Source organism: Nelusetta ayraudi, unplaced genomic scaffold, assembly GCF_046127955.1.
Source record: "Nelusetta ayraudi isolate G7.1 ecotype Tasmania unplaced genomic scaffold, CSIRO-AGI_Nayr_v1 ptg000136l, whole genome shotgun sequence".
NCBI lineage: Eukaryota > Metazoa > Chordata > Actinopteri > Tetraodontiformes > Monacanthidae > Nelusetta > Nelusetta ayraudi.
The window spans coordinates 6099270-6114193 of NW_027466186.1; the positions used below are offsets into that span (position 1 = coordinate 6099270).

General features: G+C 43.5%; 2 protein-coding genes across 4 annotated transcripts; both read left to right on the top strand.

Annotated features, from left to right (window-relative positions):
- The first annotated feature begins 51 nt into the window (after positions 1–51).
- On the top strand, positions 52–2200 carry lenep (lens epithelial protein). The gene has a single exon (XM_076012955.1). The coding sequence runs from the start codon at positions 1383–1385 to the stop codon at positions 1575–1577; it is 195 nt and encodes a 64-aa protein (XP_075869070.1). The 5' UTR covers positions 52–1382; the 3' UTR covers positions 1578–2200.
- Positions 2201–2602: 402 nt separating this feature from the next.
- On the top strand, positions 2603–13655 carry pbxip1b (pre-B-cell leukemia homeobox interacting protein 1b). Of its 3 annotated transcripts, none has more exons than XM_076012939.1 (11): positions 2603–2737; positions 5075–5151; positions 6007–6079; positions 6295–6371; positions 6596–6998; positions 7518–7742; positions 8511–8534; positions 9306–9358; positions 10071–10184; positions 10277–10511; positions 10664–13655. In XM_076012939.1, exons 2-11 carry the CDS (start codon positions 5101–5103, stop codon positions 12235–12237), a joined length of 2829 nt encoding a protein of 942 aa, XP_075869054.1. In that variant the 5' UTR covers positions 2603–2737; positions 5075–5100; the 3' UTR covers positions 12238–13655. The 3 variants fall into 3 exon arrangements, with proteins under 3 accessions (XP_075869054.1, XP_075869056.1, XP_075869057.1); XM_076012941.1 differs by having other exon boundaries at positions 10277–10367; XM_076012942.1 differs by having other exon boundaries at positions 10277–10367; positions 10667–13655.
- The last annotated feature ends 1269 nt before the right edge of the window (positions 13656–14924 follow it).

Genomic DNA, 14924 nt, shown 5'->3' on the forward strand with positions numbered 1-14924 from the left:
TAAGATGTTTGCTGGGTTTTGAAAAAAAAAAGGAAAGAAAAACCTAAGGCTCGTGTTTGGATGTGTGCCTGTAACGTGTGTGTGTGTGTGTGCGTGTGTGCGTGCACATGCTGAAACGGACCCAGCTGCGCCTCATTCGTGAGCTTGTCCAGCGATCTCATTTTGTCATCGCAGATGCCTCTTTTTTTCTTTTGCATGAAAATCTTTTGCAAAAAGAAAAGGAAAATCTTGTTTGTTGTCGTTGTCGTTGGTGGTGGTTATCGTGTTGATGATGCTGTCGTATTTTTTAAGTTTGTGTTATTTGAAAGCCAAAGGTTACTTTGAGAACAGTCTGCACAGATGTTGATTTGTACTTTGTACGTTTCCATTTTAATACCTTCTTCTGTTTTTACAGCAAAAAAAATAATGTTGGTTGACACCTGTATTGGGAGAAAAAAATAGATTGCATATATAAATACATATATCATTCATCTCTCTCTTTGTGAGTCTGACTTGATATTTCAGTGAGTTACTTAAAAACAAAACAAAAAGAAAACTCGAACGGGGGTGGGCAAATTTTTTGCTGGTGGGCCTCAATGGGTTCTAAAATATGACAGAGGGGCCGAAGCAGATGGATGGAGTGTTTTGGTGACCCACCTCATAGGAGGAAAAAATATATGATGGGATATGTATAAAATGTGCTTTAGTGTCAATTGAAAATGAACAAAAGCATTACAACAAAATCGGAGCCTTTGTAGTCCCACGAGAATGAGCTCTTTATTTAAATTACTCTTAGAACACTGAAAACAATGATCAAATACAACTATTTTATGACTTACTTACTATTAATATATAAATTCTTCAACTTCGGCAGGCCAGATTAAAGAGTTTAACGGGCCGCATTTGGCCCCTGGGTCGTAGTTTGCCCATGCCTGCACTAGAAAGTGTGATTGCCTGACACACAATGTCCTCAACAAAAGGCTGGTGGTGCTGGAACTGGCTGGAATGAAGCTACTGGAACTGTCCTGTTTGTGAGCAGACGAGCGCGTGCCGGTGCGGGCCCGATTCAGGGATTAGCGGGGGGAGTGGGTGTGTAAGGGAGCGCACAAAGGAGACAAAACAACAGCGGAAAGGTAAACAAGGCCTTTTAATTAATCAGCGGCTGTTTGAAAAGCACGGAACAGTCGAGAAGAGGCGGGAAATGAATAGTGGCGTCCTGCATTTTCCATAGGAGGTGATAAGTAAAGGGGCCGACTGGCGGCCAGAACACAGAGCAGAGCGCCAGCTGCTGCAGGAGCCCAGGCCCGTCACAATTTCTCTGCCTTTCTCTCTCACGGACTCGCCCTCCGCATCCTCCCCTGCTTGTGTTGTTGTTTTTCTTCCCCCTCCCACTGTTCACAGCCATGCATCCTCAGCGTCCTCTCCCCCAGGCCATGCCCTCCTCCACGCTGGGACAACACCTACGGGACATGGCCATGGGTTTCGGACGGGGCAAGAACTTCCTGGGTGGAAATTTTGCCTACAGTTTTATCCAGTCTGTCAAGGAGTGCCTCTATTTCCTCCTGTGCTGCTGGTGCATCAAAGAGATCCTGGACTGAGCCTGAAAGTGGTCACACATTGATTTTTTTTCCCATTTACTCCCATTGGCTCCCACAGTGCCATTTTTTTTTTATTTAATAAGGAATGGAGCGTTTGGTCGGCGGTGCTGAGCTTTGGCAAGTATGAGTCCTCTCTCATATGACAGTTATCACCTTCTCTCAAGCTAATAGTGAAATGAATCCTTTATAATTTATTAAAAGAAAAATATTTGCTCTTCTGTTTGAAATGAGGTTCTCACATTTCAGAGAAGTACACATTTTTATTGAGCAGTGATCTTTTTTTCTCTCTCTCCCAAACTAATTATTGTATTTTAAAATATATTTCTGTGTCTGTTTTTCAGTGGCAATAGGATGCTCTTCTTGGGTTCCGGGAAATATGCTTGCACAGTCGCACGGTGTGCGCACATTGTGAGAAAGGGTCAGAGTTTTCTGGGCTGAGAGGTCTTGACAAATGGCTTCCCGGGTGTTCACAGCAAGACAGACTGGTGTGCAGTTAATAAAACAAGTCATGAAGAGAAAAAAAGTTATTTCCCTTATTTCTGTATTTTTGTTCATTTTCTTTCCATTAATTTTATAGTTCACATATCATGTAGTTATGGGCTAAATAAAACGCATACGTTTGGTCATGGTGTCCAACTAAACCTTATTTACCTTTAATTCGCCGTTTGCTTAAGTAGTTGTGCTACAGATGTAGGATTTATTGATTTATTGGATCCGTTTCACAAGCCGTCACGGCGGAAAACTGAGCCTGGAATTAACTCGCTGCTGAGCAGTTCCATCTCGAACGACGACTGAAAGTGTGTGTGTGTGTGTGTGTGTGTGTGTGTGTGTGTGTGTGTGTGTGTGTGTGCGCGCGCGCGCGCGCGCGCGGAGCGACAGACATGTAAGAAAGATGTACGCTTTGCTAACTGGGCATCACCTGCGCCGATCAATCAACCCGGACGCTCTACCGGTCAAGCACAGTGAAGCCGCATTGCCATTGGCCCAACCAGAGGCACGGAGGCGGGACTAAGATTAAATACTCACCTCTGATTGGACGAGACGCGCGTTGCTCATACAAGCACAAGGAGGCACGTTCCAAGTTGTCAAGTTGGATGGGAAAGTCGCTCCAGTGTGTGTCTACTGCGTCTGTGGGCTCAGAAGTAAGACAACGGACCGGGGTAAGAGTTTCTTCTCAAGTATTTTCAAGTGCTTTTGAACGGAACAGCTACGCTTTGTCTTGCCTTGCTTCTTCTCCTTCCGTCAGCGTCAACCTGTCCTTACTTCACTTTCTCCCTGCTCGCTTGTTGACTCAAAGTCCCAGCAACGGAAGTGGGCAGGCTTCCTCATCACTCACAATTGTTATGTTGTGATATAAAAGTGCACATGTCCGTACCTTAAACAGTTTCCGTAAATTTCTTGTAGACCTTTAACTTTTATTCTTGTTTGTTGTTTGTTCACCTTCGTGCGCCATTTCCTGTCATCGCTTTCAAACCGCTCTGCGCAACCGTATAATCTCTTTTCAAATACTATACTAGTTTCCTCCTTTGACTTCCTGCTGCTTTGATAATGCAGTTTTTAAACGGTGCTGTTAAGAAAAAACAAAGCTGGTTCTACTGCTCACGCTAATCATCTAACATCGCCGTTTTAATGGCTCCCCTTCCACTTAATTCTCTTGACCTTATTTGGCAATTCTCCCTCTGCTGAGACCAGAATAAAAACATTCAGGCTTAGATCTGCGCTCATGTATTAGGGTGCATTTTTGCTCTAGACAAAATAACGAGTGCCAGCATTTGCATTAAATTCCGGGGAAAATGCATTCATGGAGCTGAAAGCAGGCCAATGTTGTTGTTTGTTTTTTGGTTGTTGTATTTTTTTTCCCCGAGAAGGGTTAATAATCTCATATCATTAGAGGGTTATTTGAAAACCACTGTGTAAAACTCCTCTTAAATGTCATCCTGAATCCCACAGGCTGTACTCTGAGGTTAAATGAGATATCTTTGTGAAGACAAGAGAATAAGAACCACACCGTAAACTTATATATATATATATATATATATATATATATATATATACATATGTGTATATATATATATGTATATATATGTATATATATATATATATATATATATATATATATATATATATATATATATATATATATATATATATATATATATATATATACATATATATATATACATATATATATATATATATATATATATATATATATATATATATATATATACATATGTGTGTGTGTGTGTGTGTGTGTGTGTGTGTGTGTGTTCCCTTGCCAAATGCCACAGGCTTTGTGGTGGATTTAGATAAATTAAATATAATAGATAAATTGTCGGAAGAATGTCCTCAGAATACATTTCCGGCTCTTTTGTGTTCCCGATGGCCGTCCTCTTGCGTGCTCCCTCCTTCTGTCTCTACTCGGTCTCAGGCATGGCTATATTTAGCTGCTATCTATTCCAGCCATTTCCACTATATGCTCCACAATGGTCCCAGGGCCTGGGGCTGGATTCAGAGGACTCCTCTTGGGAGGCACTCAATTAGGAGACCTAAATTGTTAAGCTGAGATAGGCTCGACTTGAGGAAGCGAAGTGTGTCATCAGTCGCTTTGGCCAGTGATTCTCCTTGTGTTCGTTTCAGAAAGCCAGACGACACGCGGTAAATGAGCCGCTTGGGTTATTCATCCTCTTCCATTGGAGGGAATCCTCTTGCACCGCATCGCTGTGCAGTTGAATATGACCAGTGCTAAAAGTGAAATATCAGCAAGTTTCCAGTGGGAACGTTGTCAGGAAGAATATATGTGCAATAGGCAATTATTTACATAAAAGAGGCTGCAAGGGTTTTGTTATTCCAACATTTACTGCCATGTGGGTACAGTTCACAAACTGCCGCTTCGCTGTAGATGTATATCTTGCGACCAGTGGCTTTGAAACTGCGTTCCATTCTGCTGTCAGTATCTCCAGAATGGTCTCGGCCTTAGTTACCAGAGTCTCTGCCAAAACATTTCCCTGCCAGTCCAAAGCGAGTGCGACCAGAATTTCCACGGCACACACAAACTACTAATGAAGACCTGAATCAATAGTCCACTGGGAAACTGATTTTCCTGCGCACTTAAACATGCAATTTCTCATGGGCCATGGAGCGACGTGTTGGCAACATGTTACTGTAGTTCCTTTATTGGTGCAATGGGTGAGGCTGTGTTGCAAGACCATGTATTCAAATGGCGTGTGCACGCAAACACACCATGTAAATATTTTTTTAGAGCTGCACTTCTCACTCTGACGATGACATTGCACACTGCTGCAATGTTGCATTCAGTGAGCGCATAGCCTAAACCTCTTCTTTTTGTGCAGGTTTGCGTTAACATATTGGTACAAACCTAGTTGGACAGCTGCATAAGCGAACAGAAAGGAGGATATTGATTTTTTTTTTCCCCCTTCCTCTTTAGTGAATTACTTTTCATTTGTCTCTGCTGCTTTTTTTCTTATCTGTTGCAGGTGACTGGCAAGGCCTCTAGGCAGCCATGTCTGGGGGCAGTGGTGCGAACAACAGCTGGACCATCCTGACTTCAGAGGTATCACCGTAATGAACGCAGGAGATCCTGGTGTCACTTTGAATACCGAAAAACTGAAAATATATTATGCTTAAAAAAAGAAAACCCCCAGTCCCAAAAGAATTTTTTTGAGGTCACCTGAATAGAAAGTAGGTTTCTGTGATATGGCTGTCTTTGTATAATTCCCTTTCTTATAATTCTCTTTAAACATATTCTTTTTTTATAAGCTCCACTGTCGCAGAGACGAGCCAGCTACCAACAGAACAAGTGTACCTGTGTGTCTCTGTCTCTCTTCCTTCTTTTCATTTGTTTAACTGCCTCTGCCATTCATTGGTGACACTTTTATTTTCATTTTCATGTTTACAAAGAGCAAACCAGTGTTTTGGTTAAGTGGACAGGTTTGGTGACCTGCTGAGCGACAAGACTGTCAGCTCTGCGTCTGTTTGACGCTGTATTTCATGGGAAATACACTCCCAGTCAAAAATTTGGACGGATTCTTTTTTTTCTTGACTACAAATGGACGCATACGGAATGTGTATGACACACACAAAAAAAGTGAAATAACTTGAAGAAATTTTGGATGATCTAGAATGGCCAACCCATATAAAAAATATATATAACATAATATATATTGGTATTTAACTTTTTTTCACCACATTAACCCTCATGTCCTGCCCATATATTTGATGTCTTTGGTATGTATCTACAATGTAGAAAGTAGTAAAGATAAAGAAGAAACAGGTATGTCCAAACTTTTGACTGGTAGTGGGCATGTTTAATACTTTTCAGAAAAATGTATTTCTGGAATAGTGTTTATGCAGCATACATGATAATTATGTTTGTTTGATTCAACTGTTGTTTCTCTGGTTGTTGTAGTCTGTTGCTGAACCCCTGAAGCCTTCAGCAGAAGGGACAGATTGCCGTGCAGAAGAGCCAACGCCTGCGTCAGGTGATTGTCCAGAATTTAAACTGCAAAAACAATAATAAGGCAAAATGAACTAAAAAAACAACAAACATATTGCCACTCCATAGCAATTCAAATGCTATTACAGGACAATCATATAGTCACTTACAAAATGTAAGACCAAAAGTTTCCATATTGTCCTTGTGGTGGGGTTCAATCGCTATCGCTGTTCCTCAAGTTTGCCCTCCGACTCTGCTCAGTGATCCCAGGTTCTGAGGAGAAGCAGCCTGCCAGCAGTGCACAACCTGCAGAAGGGCGCCCTCTGGAGGGAGAAAAGGCAATACACCAGGGTTTTGTTAATTTTTTTATGTCATGTAGTTTTAAAAGGACAGTGAATGCGAACTGATATTTTGTATAAACTAAATTTAAAAAATGCACATTCTGAACCCAGAAACTGAGCCTTTTAATTGTTTCAAAGTTATTTTTATCTAAATATGTGTTATATGTATTGTCTATCTGACTTGAAAGAGATGGATTTAATCTACTCATTCCAACAAACAGGTACCAGGAGGAAAGCCAGACGAGCTCACATCGGACACGAACACAGAGCAACGTACCTCTCCGACTGCAGCTGTCGGCGCTTGCACTGCTGTTGCATCATCAGTCGGCTTCTCCTCTGACAGTGATGCACTCAGCCAGTCGGAGGGCCTACCGGAGGGCCCGGCGGTGTCAGCCCATGATCCCGATTTGTTTTCTGACTCCTACTCCCACATAGCCCCCTCCCCTGATGAGCCTTCTGCCACACAGCTGAGCATAGAGACTCTGGGAGGGGCAGAGCCTGCACAGGAAGAGCAGAGGCTCTCACGGGAAGGAAGTGCCCATCATCTCAGTGAGGAGAAGGGAACACATGATGGGGCGGAGCCTGAGATCTGTGAGAGGACTGGTGACGTCGGGAAACCTGCTGGTATGTACGTATAGGCTGTTTTTGCCCGTGTTTTTCCTTTTTTCTTTCCTTTAGGTGTGTAATGTGTGTGTTTAAAGTGCACTTAGTGGAGTAGCTGGTCATAAAAAGACTTAGGATCTGGGCTGGCACTTTCCTGGAGAGGCTGTGATTGGATGCACGGTGCATGATGTGATGATATTTATTGGTTTATTTAGAATTTTTGCTTCAGTGAGCATAATCGTTAGCAAGTTCTCACAAGAACCTTTTTACTCTTCCATTGCTTCTTAAAAACAACTACTAGCACAGAAAATTTGGAATCATTTTGAAAATATTTTCCTAAATTGCTAAAAATAAAAAAAAAAATACTTTGGCCCATTTCCCTGTAATTTATTAAAAAGAGAAATTTTAAGGAGCAAATTTGCACAACGTACATGATGAAACTTATTTGACACTTTGACTAAATTATTAGCTGCTCTAAATATCACTAAATGTCACCACAGTTATTGCTTTTCTTTTTCTTTCCTCCTTCCACCGCTTCAGAGTCTCCCGTGGAGTCAGAGGTGGGTGAGCAGAAGACTGCGGAGGAGGCGAGCAGGAGACGTTCTCTCCTGGCGGCTCTGGAGCGGATCGGAAGGACGGAGGAGGAAGAGGAAAAAGAGGAAGAGTTGCAGCCGCCACAGCGGGACGAGGGGAGTGGATTCACTGTGAACAAGTGCATCCTGGGAGCTGTGATTCTTGTCGGCATCGGCACAGTCTTTTTCTCAGGTACGCATCATCCCGAGCTCATAGAAACATTCAAATTAAACATACTTTTTTCTTTAAAAAAATTTTTTTTAAGAATACTGTTTACCAGCTTCTGTCTTGTTATTTTGAATTTAGACAATGTCGAGAGATGTGTGAGAGTAGACGGCCTTTCTTTAGATAGAATTTCTCAAAATGAATTTCAAAGCTGCTCTTCTTGCTACCGAACTTTGCTGAGTTGCAAATGATAAAAGGTTATTGACAAATTGATAGGTGTTGAGGAGGAGGTGTTGATGGAAACTTTGCAAGTGTCCTTCTCACGTCAACACACTTCAGACATCGTGCTGTCTGCATTGTGATGAAGGAGCTGAAAAAAACACCAACATGAAACCGACCACAACAAGTCTGTGGTTTATGTTGAGGAAGTAGTGTGTCGGCGTGGTAAGGAGGCGCTATAGAACAAATGGAAGGAGACTTTCTTGGTATCTGATGCACCTTAAAGGTTTAGTGTCTTGTGGTTACCTCTTAGATTGCGGCGCTCGCCATTTCAACCTCCCTTTCCCACCGTGAGATTTTTTGATTTTTGTTTCCGAGGAGGTTTTTGGGATAGCCATGCCCCAAACTCTTTTCATTGGTCCCTGCAACGTCTCTTCTTCTTTTGTCTATCTTATCTTTTAGCTTTATCTAATATAGAAATCATAAATCAGGCCACATTTTACACACTGGACCTTTAATGACAGACCAGATTCTTAATTAGTTGAAGAATTCTGACTGTCTGTATTGTACCTGCAGGTGTCTTCATGGACCTGGATGAGGGTAGGCTGCGTTTGCTCTCACACAGCATGTATTGTGACGTCAAAGTGCATGTTTGTGTCGACCTCTGTGAAATATCACCACATTTGAAACCGATTCTTTAATGAAGTGGTTTCTTTATGAGTAAAAGCCCCGGAGCTGCACTCAGGAACAATATGAATTTGCATGTACAACCTCTAGCCACCCCTGCCTAGCAGCTGGCACATCACGTGGTGTTGTGGTGACTTTCACTTGCTAACCCTATGTTGCATGCCGGGAAATGCACCTTGTGATAAGATCGGGCACAAATATCCCTACGTGCTCATGTGTGTAGTGCTCTGCTTTACACTGCAATCTTGTCAGTTCAGTTTCCCTCATATAATCTTTGTTTTCAAAATCATGAATTTATTTATATTATGAATGTTAAGTTTAGGAGCTCACTCAAATGCTCTAAAATCTTAATCTAATAGCCAATTGTACAATTTATTTTCCTTTTTTAAAGGCGATTCTTTATTGGACGAATGTCTGAGTAGTTTTCTTAAAACTGAAAACACTCATCCTAGGATGGAAATCGGAACTATAATTAGAACATTATCCCGCTCTGTGTCTTTGCTGTGTATGAACGTGTGTGTACAATGCATCTTTACAATTGCATGCATATGCTGACAGAGAACACAGTGTTTTAGGTAGGCGGCCTTCCTCCAGTAACATCCGGCGCCGTATGAAGGTTTTGCTTGTCTTCTCTCACTGTGTATTATTCACATGAACATTGAGCTCTGCCTAAATTATTTGCAGGCAGTGACTACAATACAAGGGAGCTGAGAGATTCGGAGTTACCAACAAAACAGGTCAGTCTGACGTCAGTCTCCTCCTTTTGTTGCCTTCCCGCCTCCATTCCTGTCCACGTCCTCTGTGGTAAAACATTTATTCATTATTCTGGCAATTTGCGTGTGCCCATCTTACGGCACGCTGTGTTCCGCCGCATGAATTTTTTGTATTTTATGCTCAGCAGACCACCCACACAGCTGGCAGCGTTAACTGCTGTCCTTCGCCGTCTGTGCTACTTCCTTCTCATCTCTCGGCTCCTCTGTCAAAGATCATTCCGGGAAGTCTTTGAAAGCGTGTCTCTCGCTGCGTTTCCACAACCCCTAGAATTGCACAAGACCTAAATATGGCAATAAAAAACTGGTCATGGAAACACCTAAACTTGGAAAAACCTCTCAAATATGGCTAAAAGGTTTTTACGCTCTCATGAGGTGGTTTATCAGACGTATGGATATAGATGTACGGAATATTTTTTACAGGTAATCAAAGAGAGAAATATATCAACCATTCCTGACAGCAAACAACATCGAAATGCAGATTTATCGCAAAATGTTTTGTACCTCCATCTCCCTCAAAGTAGGGTCTCGCGACAAGATTTGACGAGAATTACAGCTTATGTGCTTTACACCATTCTCTGGAAACACCTGCAAATCGCAATTGCACTTTGTCGAAATTTTAGATGTATCACTTTTATTTTGCAAGAAACTGTCATGGAAACGCAGCTTCTGTTGACAGGAGGACTGGCTCAATCTGGAGGCTCTCCCACCAGTCGACGCAGACAACAAGGAGCTTCTGAATAAGTTAGCCAAAGGGAACGAGCAGATTTCTGTCCTGAATGCCCAGATCCAGGTGCTGCTCGGCTCTTCTCACCTGTCCACTGTAAACATTCACACATACGGGTCTTTCTTTTCTCACAGGATCCATTTTTCTTCTCCCAACAGGCCCAGAAAGAGGAGCTAAAAGTGGCCAAGGGACAGGCAGCGGAGGGAGTGAAAGAGCGTCTGCGGTGGGAGGAGGTGGAGAGGGAAAACAGTAGGTTGAAGAAAGAGGTGGCTTCTCTCCCTGTCCTTCACAAAGAGAATGAGAGGATGAAGAGAGAGCTGGAGTCTGTCCGGGCTCTACAGAAAGAGCTAGAAACACTGAGGGCCACTCTGACCGAGTCCAAACTCCTCGAAGGTACCCATGGATGAGGGTGGAACATATAGACAGATGATAGATACTGTAGAAGGGAAAGCGCAGTCTTACTGCTTTTCTTCTTTTCCTGCTTTCCCAATTATATGGTCTTTGTTTAATCCCGTTGTGGAAATGACATTTTGTGTTTCTGTCAGCAGCCCCCGAAACTGCTCAGACATCCACGACATCGCACTCGAGTAGCCAACCAGAGGACGGCGTGCCAAGTACAGCTGATGGACAGCCAAAGACGGGGAAAAATAAAGAGGTGAAGGAGGAGAAGAAGAAAAGGGAGGAGAGACTGAAAGAAAAGTCTGGACGGGACAGAGAGAAAGGGGAAACAAAAGATGAAGGAAAAACAGAATGGAAAAAGGAAAAACATGATTCAGGAAAGTTTGACAAGGAGAAATACAACAGAGACAAGCAGAAGAAGAACAGCGCCGAGCCAAAACAGGAGAAGGAGAAGGACTGGAAGAGAGAGAAGGCTAGCAGGGGCGACGAGGGGAAGACCTGGAAGGACAGGGAGGGCGGCAAAGAGAGGAGGGAAAAAAATGAGAGAAAAGAATGGAATGAGGAGAAAGACTGGAAAAAGTCGAGGCACGGGGAAGTGAGTGACGGCAAGCAGTGGCAGGGGAAGAAGAAGAAGGAGGAGAAAAGGGACTGGGAGGTGGGGATGGAGCATGGAGAGAAGCACAGAGGCAAGGAGGAGTGGAAGGGAGAGAGTAAGTGGAAGAAAGGAAAAGACGGGGTCAAGGAGCAGTGGCAAACGAAAGAGGGGAAGAAAGACGATGACCGAAGTAGGAATGGCAAAGACCATCGAAAGGAAGGCAAATGGGAGGGGGAGAAGAAGAAGAAGCCGTGGGAGGAGAGCAAAAACCCGGGTAGAGATGGGAAAGGCAAGGATGGAGGGGGGCCGCACAAGTGGAGGGGTGACAACGGCAAATCTGACGCGGAAGGGAAGAGGAAGGCTGAAAGGAAACAGGGCGAGAACAAGTGGAGGAGTAAAAAAGACAAGTCTGAGGAGGGGTGGAAGAGCAGAAGTGATGAAGAGGACAAGGAGTGGAAGAGGAAGGATAGGAAAGAGAGTGGGAAGAAGAAGGAGGAGGAAGAGCAGCAGCACTGGAAAAGAGGTGAAGACGCAGACACAACAGGCTCCCACAGGCACAAAAGTGAGGGCAGGTCTAGCCACGGCCACCAGGGGGCGCATATGTGGGGCGAGCGGAAGCCCGCTCACACACACCGGCGGCGGCCCTCCCCGGGCCAGCCGGAATACTGGGACCTCCAGCGCAGCCGCATGCAGCACAACCCCCGAGCGTCCGAGTGTGGCTCGGCGGAGGCCTGCGCCCGGGCCGAGGGCCTGCGCCCCGTCACCGCGTCCGAGTTCCAGGCCGTCCTCCAGGCCTACCTGGCCCGGGCTGGGGAGCTGGGGGCGGATGCAGCGGTGGCGGAGCAACTCAGTGGGCTGACGGCCGAGTTCTTCACCGCGGAGGAGGGCGGCGGCGGCGGCATGTTCGCGCACGACCGCGTCGACTTCCGGGACTTCGCTGAGGACGTGAGTGACGTCCTGGAGGACCTGGTGGAGGGGGGAGGGGCCGGCGAGGAGGACGGAGAGAGCAGCGCCCTGGAAGACGAGATGGAGGAGTTCCAGAGGGAGGTGGTGACAAGGTTCTCGCTGCCCGGTGCCGGCGAGGGAGCGGAGTGGGGCAAGGGGAGCGGCCGGGCACGGGCCTAAGAGGAGGGAGGCAGTGGTGTAGACTAGTTTATTTCAGTGGGTACACTGATTTTTATCTCCCTCCAGCCTTCAAAACAACAACCACATATAAATGAGATCCTGAAGTACTGATTGTGTATTGTCTAAATGTAAAAGTATTGTAAGCAACACAAGCTATATTGCAGTCCTTTACAGCTGTCGAACAGCAGTCTCAACACAAATTTATTTATTTCACAAATTTATTTCATTAGAAATAAAATAACAATTAATTATAATCAACACATTTAAAAGAAGTAAATATTCAGCAATCAAGTGCAAAAAGTGGTGCAAACACAGAAATCCATTCTCTGAAGCGGCACTAAAGCAATGGCTGACTCTAACAGATCAGAACATCCTTTAATCACATTTTCAAAGTCAACTAATACGTATCTTTGCGCATTTTCTTAGTGGTTGTATGGTAATTCTGACCTTTTCTGGTGGTTATACGGCGTATCCCTGCCTATCACGTAGACTACACCACTGGATGGATGGACGGATGGATGTGTCGGCAGCTGCTCAGAGCGCTCACAGTGAACAAGGGCTTATTCAAAGGGAACACTCTCACATGCACGCATTCAGCATCAGCCTGTCACGCAAATACAGCCACTTATTTTACCTCCTCAAACTACGGAGAAAGTAGTGCAGCTTCTTTTTTTGTTGTTGTCAAAGTGTACTTTTTATTTTACTGTGGCACATACATATGCAGGGGGAGACGGAACCTGCTGGTTATAGTTGTGCGTCGCCGTCCCTTGATGTCACCCAGGAATGGAGGCATCACAAGCAAACCATCCTCTGCAAACAGCGTTGCGCACTGACCTGCAGTCCACTCGTTCTCACGCCAGGTTCCACAGGACTCCTGTTAAGCTGCTTCATGTCGAGTCTTAATTGCAGAGCATTTTTAGCTTGTTAGTGGATAGTTTTGTATTTTTAATAAAGATTGAAGTGACGTGACCTCTGAAATAACGTTTAACGTGACGGTAGCGAAAACCTTTTCTAACGGAAAGATGCTTTTCCTTTGAAAGTTTTGTACATATTGCATTAAATGTGTTGGGCTATGGTGAAATTCATGAATTAACTTATTTCGTCGAGGTTGCCATATCAATAGGAAGAGCCACTGTGTGACACAATACGATGACATGTTGAGCATGTATGTTTACTTTGGGGTTCAGAACGCGCCATTGTGCACTAAAATGTCTTAGTTTGTGTTTTATTATCGTAGCGATTTGTTTTATTAAACAGTTCAGTCATGGCCTCGCCGTGAGGTGTGTGTGTAAGGCTGTTGATGCAGGAGCGCATGTACTGTGTGTCAGCATAGATCGTTTGCATTGTTAAGGACAAGCTCACAACGCTCTTGTCATTGTCATAATAATAAATATGCTGCACACCTGTGATGAAAAAAATGTTTTTGTCTTTTTATGACCTAATTTTTTGTCATTCTTCTTCCATGAATTCTGGTTCCTGCTCTCATTTCTTTTAATATTGTCTATCTACATTGATAGGGCAACAAAAAAAAAAATCTTTTTTAATCTTTCATTTGATGTTTTTTTTTTTCATTGGGGACCTCTAGCCAGTTTAAATATTACAACTTAGACAAATACTGCATATCTATATGTGATTTAAAAGAAATACCAGTGGATGCCCACATACGGAAAGAGTTCATATTTTGGCAGTCACGACAGAGCATGGCATTCAACTTTCATTCCTCACTATAACTTCATGCTGCTGGATTCTAATGTTACAGTAACCACAAAAAAATAAAGTCTGTGTTGTTGTGCCAAAGCAGTCGCTAAAACAGGTCGTTGGTGATTGTTCGCTTACCTGAGAGCCAAGCAATGCTTTAAAGGTTCACAAATTTACAAGTTTTTACAAAAGAGAGAGCAAAAAAAGAATGTCTGTGCACTTCATGAGTGTACTCACATTCATACAGACTTTCATTATAGTCTGAAGAATGTTTTGAAGCATAGTCAAGGCAATATTTTGGAACAAAGGCAGAATCTAGATTCAAGAAGTCTATCATAATACGACTAGCAGCTATTCTTGACCCCGACGACCCTTGAGAAAACAGCACTTGCAATGTTCAGTCAGGACCAAGGCAATGGGAGAACATAGCGTCATTTGAATTACTGTATTGCATTTTGGCTTTGTACTTGAAACTCCATTGATTCTTTTGCGAAAGTTGTCTTTACCTATTGTAATATGTTTGACCTAAGCCATTAACGAGGATTCATCCAGGTATCTGCGATCCCTGTAGGACACTGGTGACAATTGAAGTGGTCCACGTCATGACGACAGGTCAGTACTGTTTGGGAAACATTGTGTACTTGTATGCATAGCATAGATAAAAGATTGGGTGCAAATATGTAAAGAGAAACTACAGCCATTGATTCGTACATTTATTGTGTTCCTACATGTACCAGATCAGGTGAGTCGATAAGATTTGTGTCATCACATTAACGTTACAATCTATTTTATTTTCAATTTTGTCTTTTTGCATGCAAAATTTAGAGTTTCATCAAATAACATTTTCCCTTTTTATGTCTCCTGATAAGGCCAGATCTCCCCGGTGTGCCTCTTGACACAATAAAATTCTTTGTGTAGTTTCTCTGCTGTCACTGGGTGTGTTTCATAGCTCAAGTCTTGGCCTCACACATGATTAGGAATGGATGACT

What these genes read in the sequence shown, in the direction of transcription:
- lenep (XM_076012955.1), top strand. Translation starts at nt 1,383, where the DNA reads ATGCATCCTCAGCGTCCTCTCCCCCAGGCCATGCCCTCCTCCACGCTG.
- pbxip1b (XM_076012939.1), top strand. Translation starts at nt 5,101, where the DNA reads ATGTCTGGGGGCAGTGGTGCGAACAACAGCTGGACCATCCTGACTTCA. An exon ending in AGAGCCAACGCCTGCGTCAG is followed by an intron (nt 6,080 to 6,294) that starts GTGATTGTCCAG and finishes GACTCTGCTCAG; the next exon opens with TGATCCCAGGTTCTGAGGAG. An exon ending in CTTCATGGACCTGGATGAGG is followed by an intron (nt 8,535 to 9,305) that starts GTAGGCTGCGTT and finishes AATTATTTGCAG; the next exon opens with GCAGTGACTACAATACAAGG.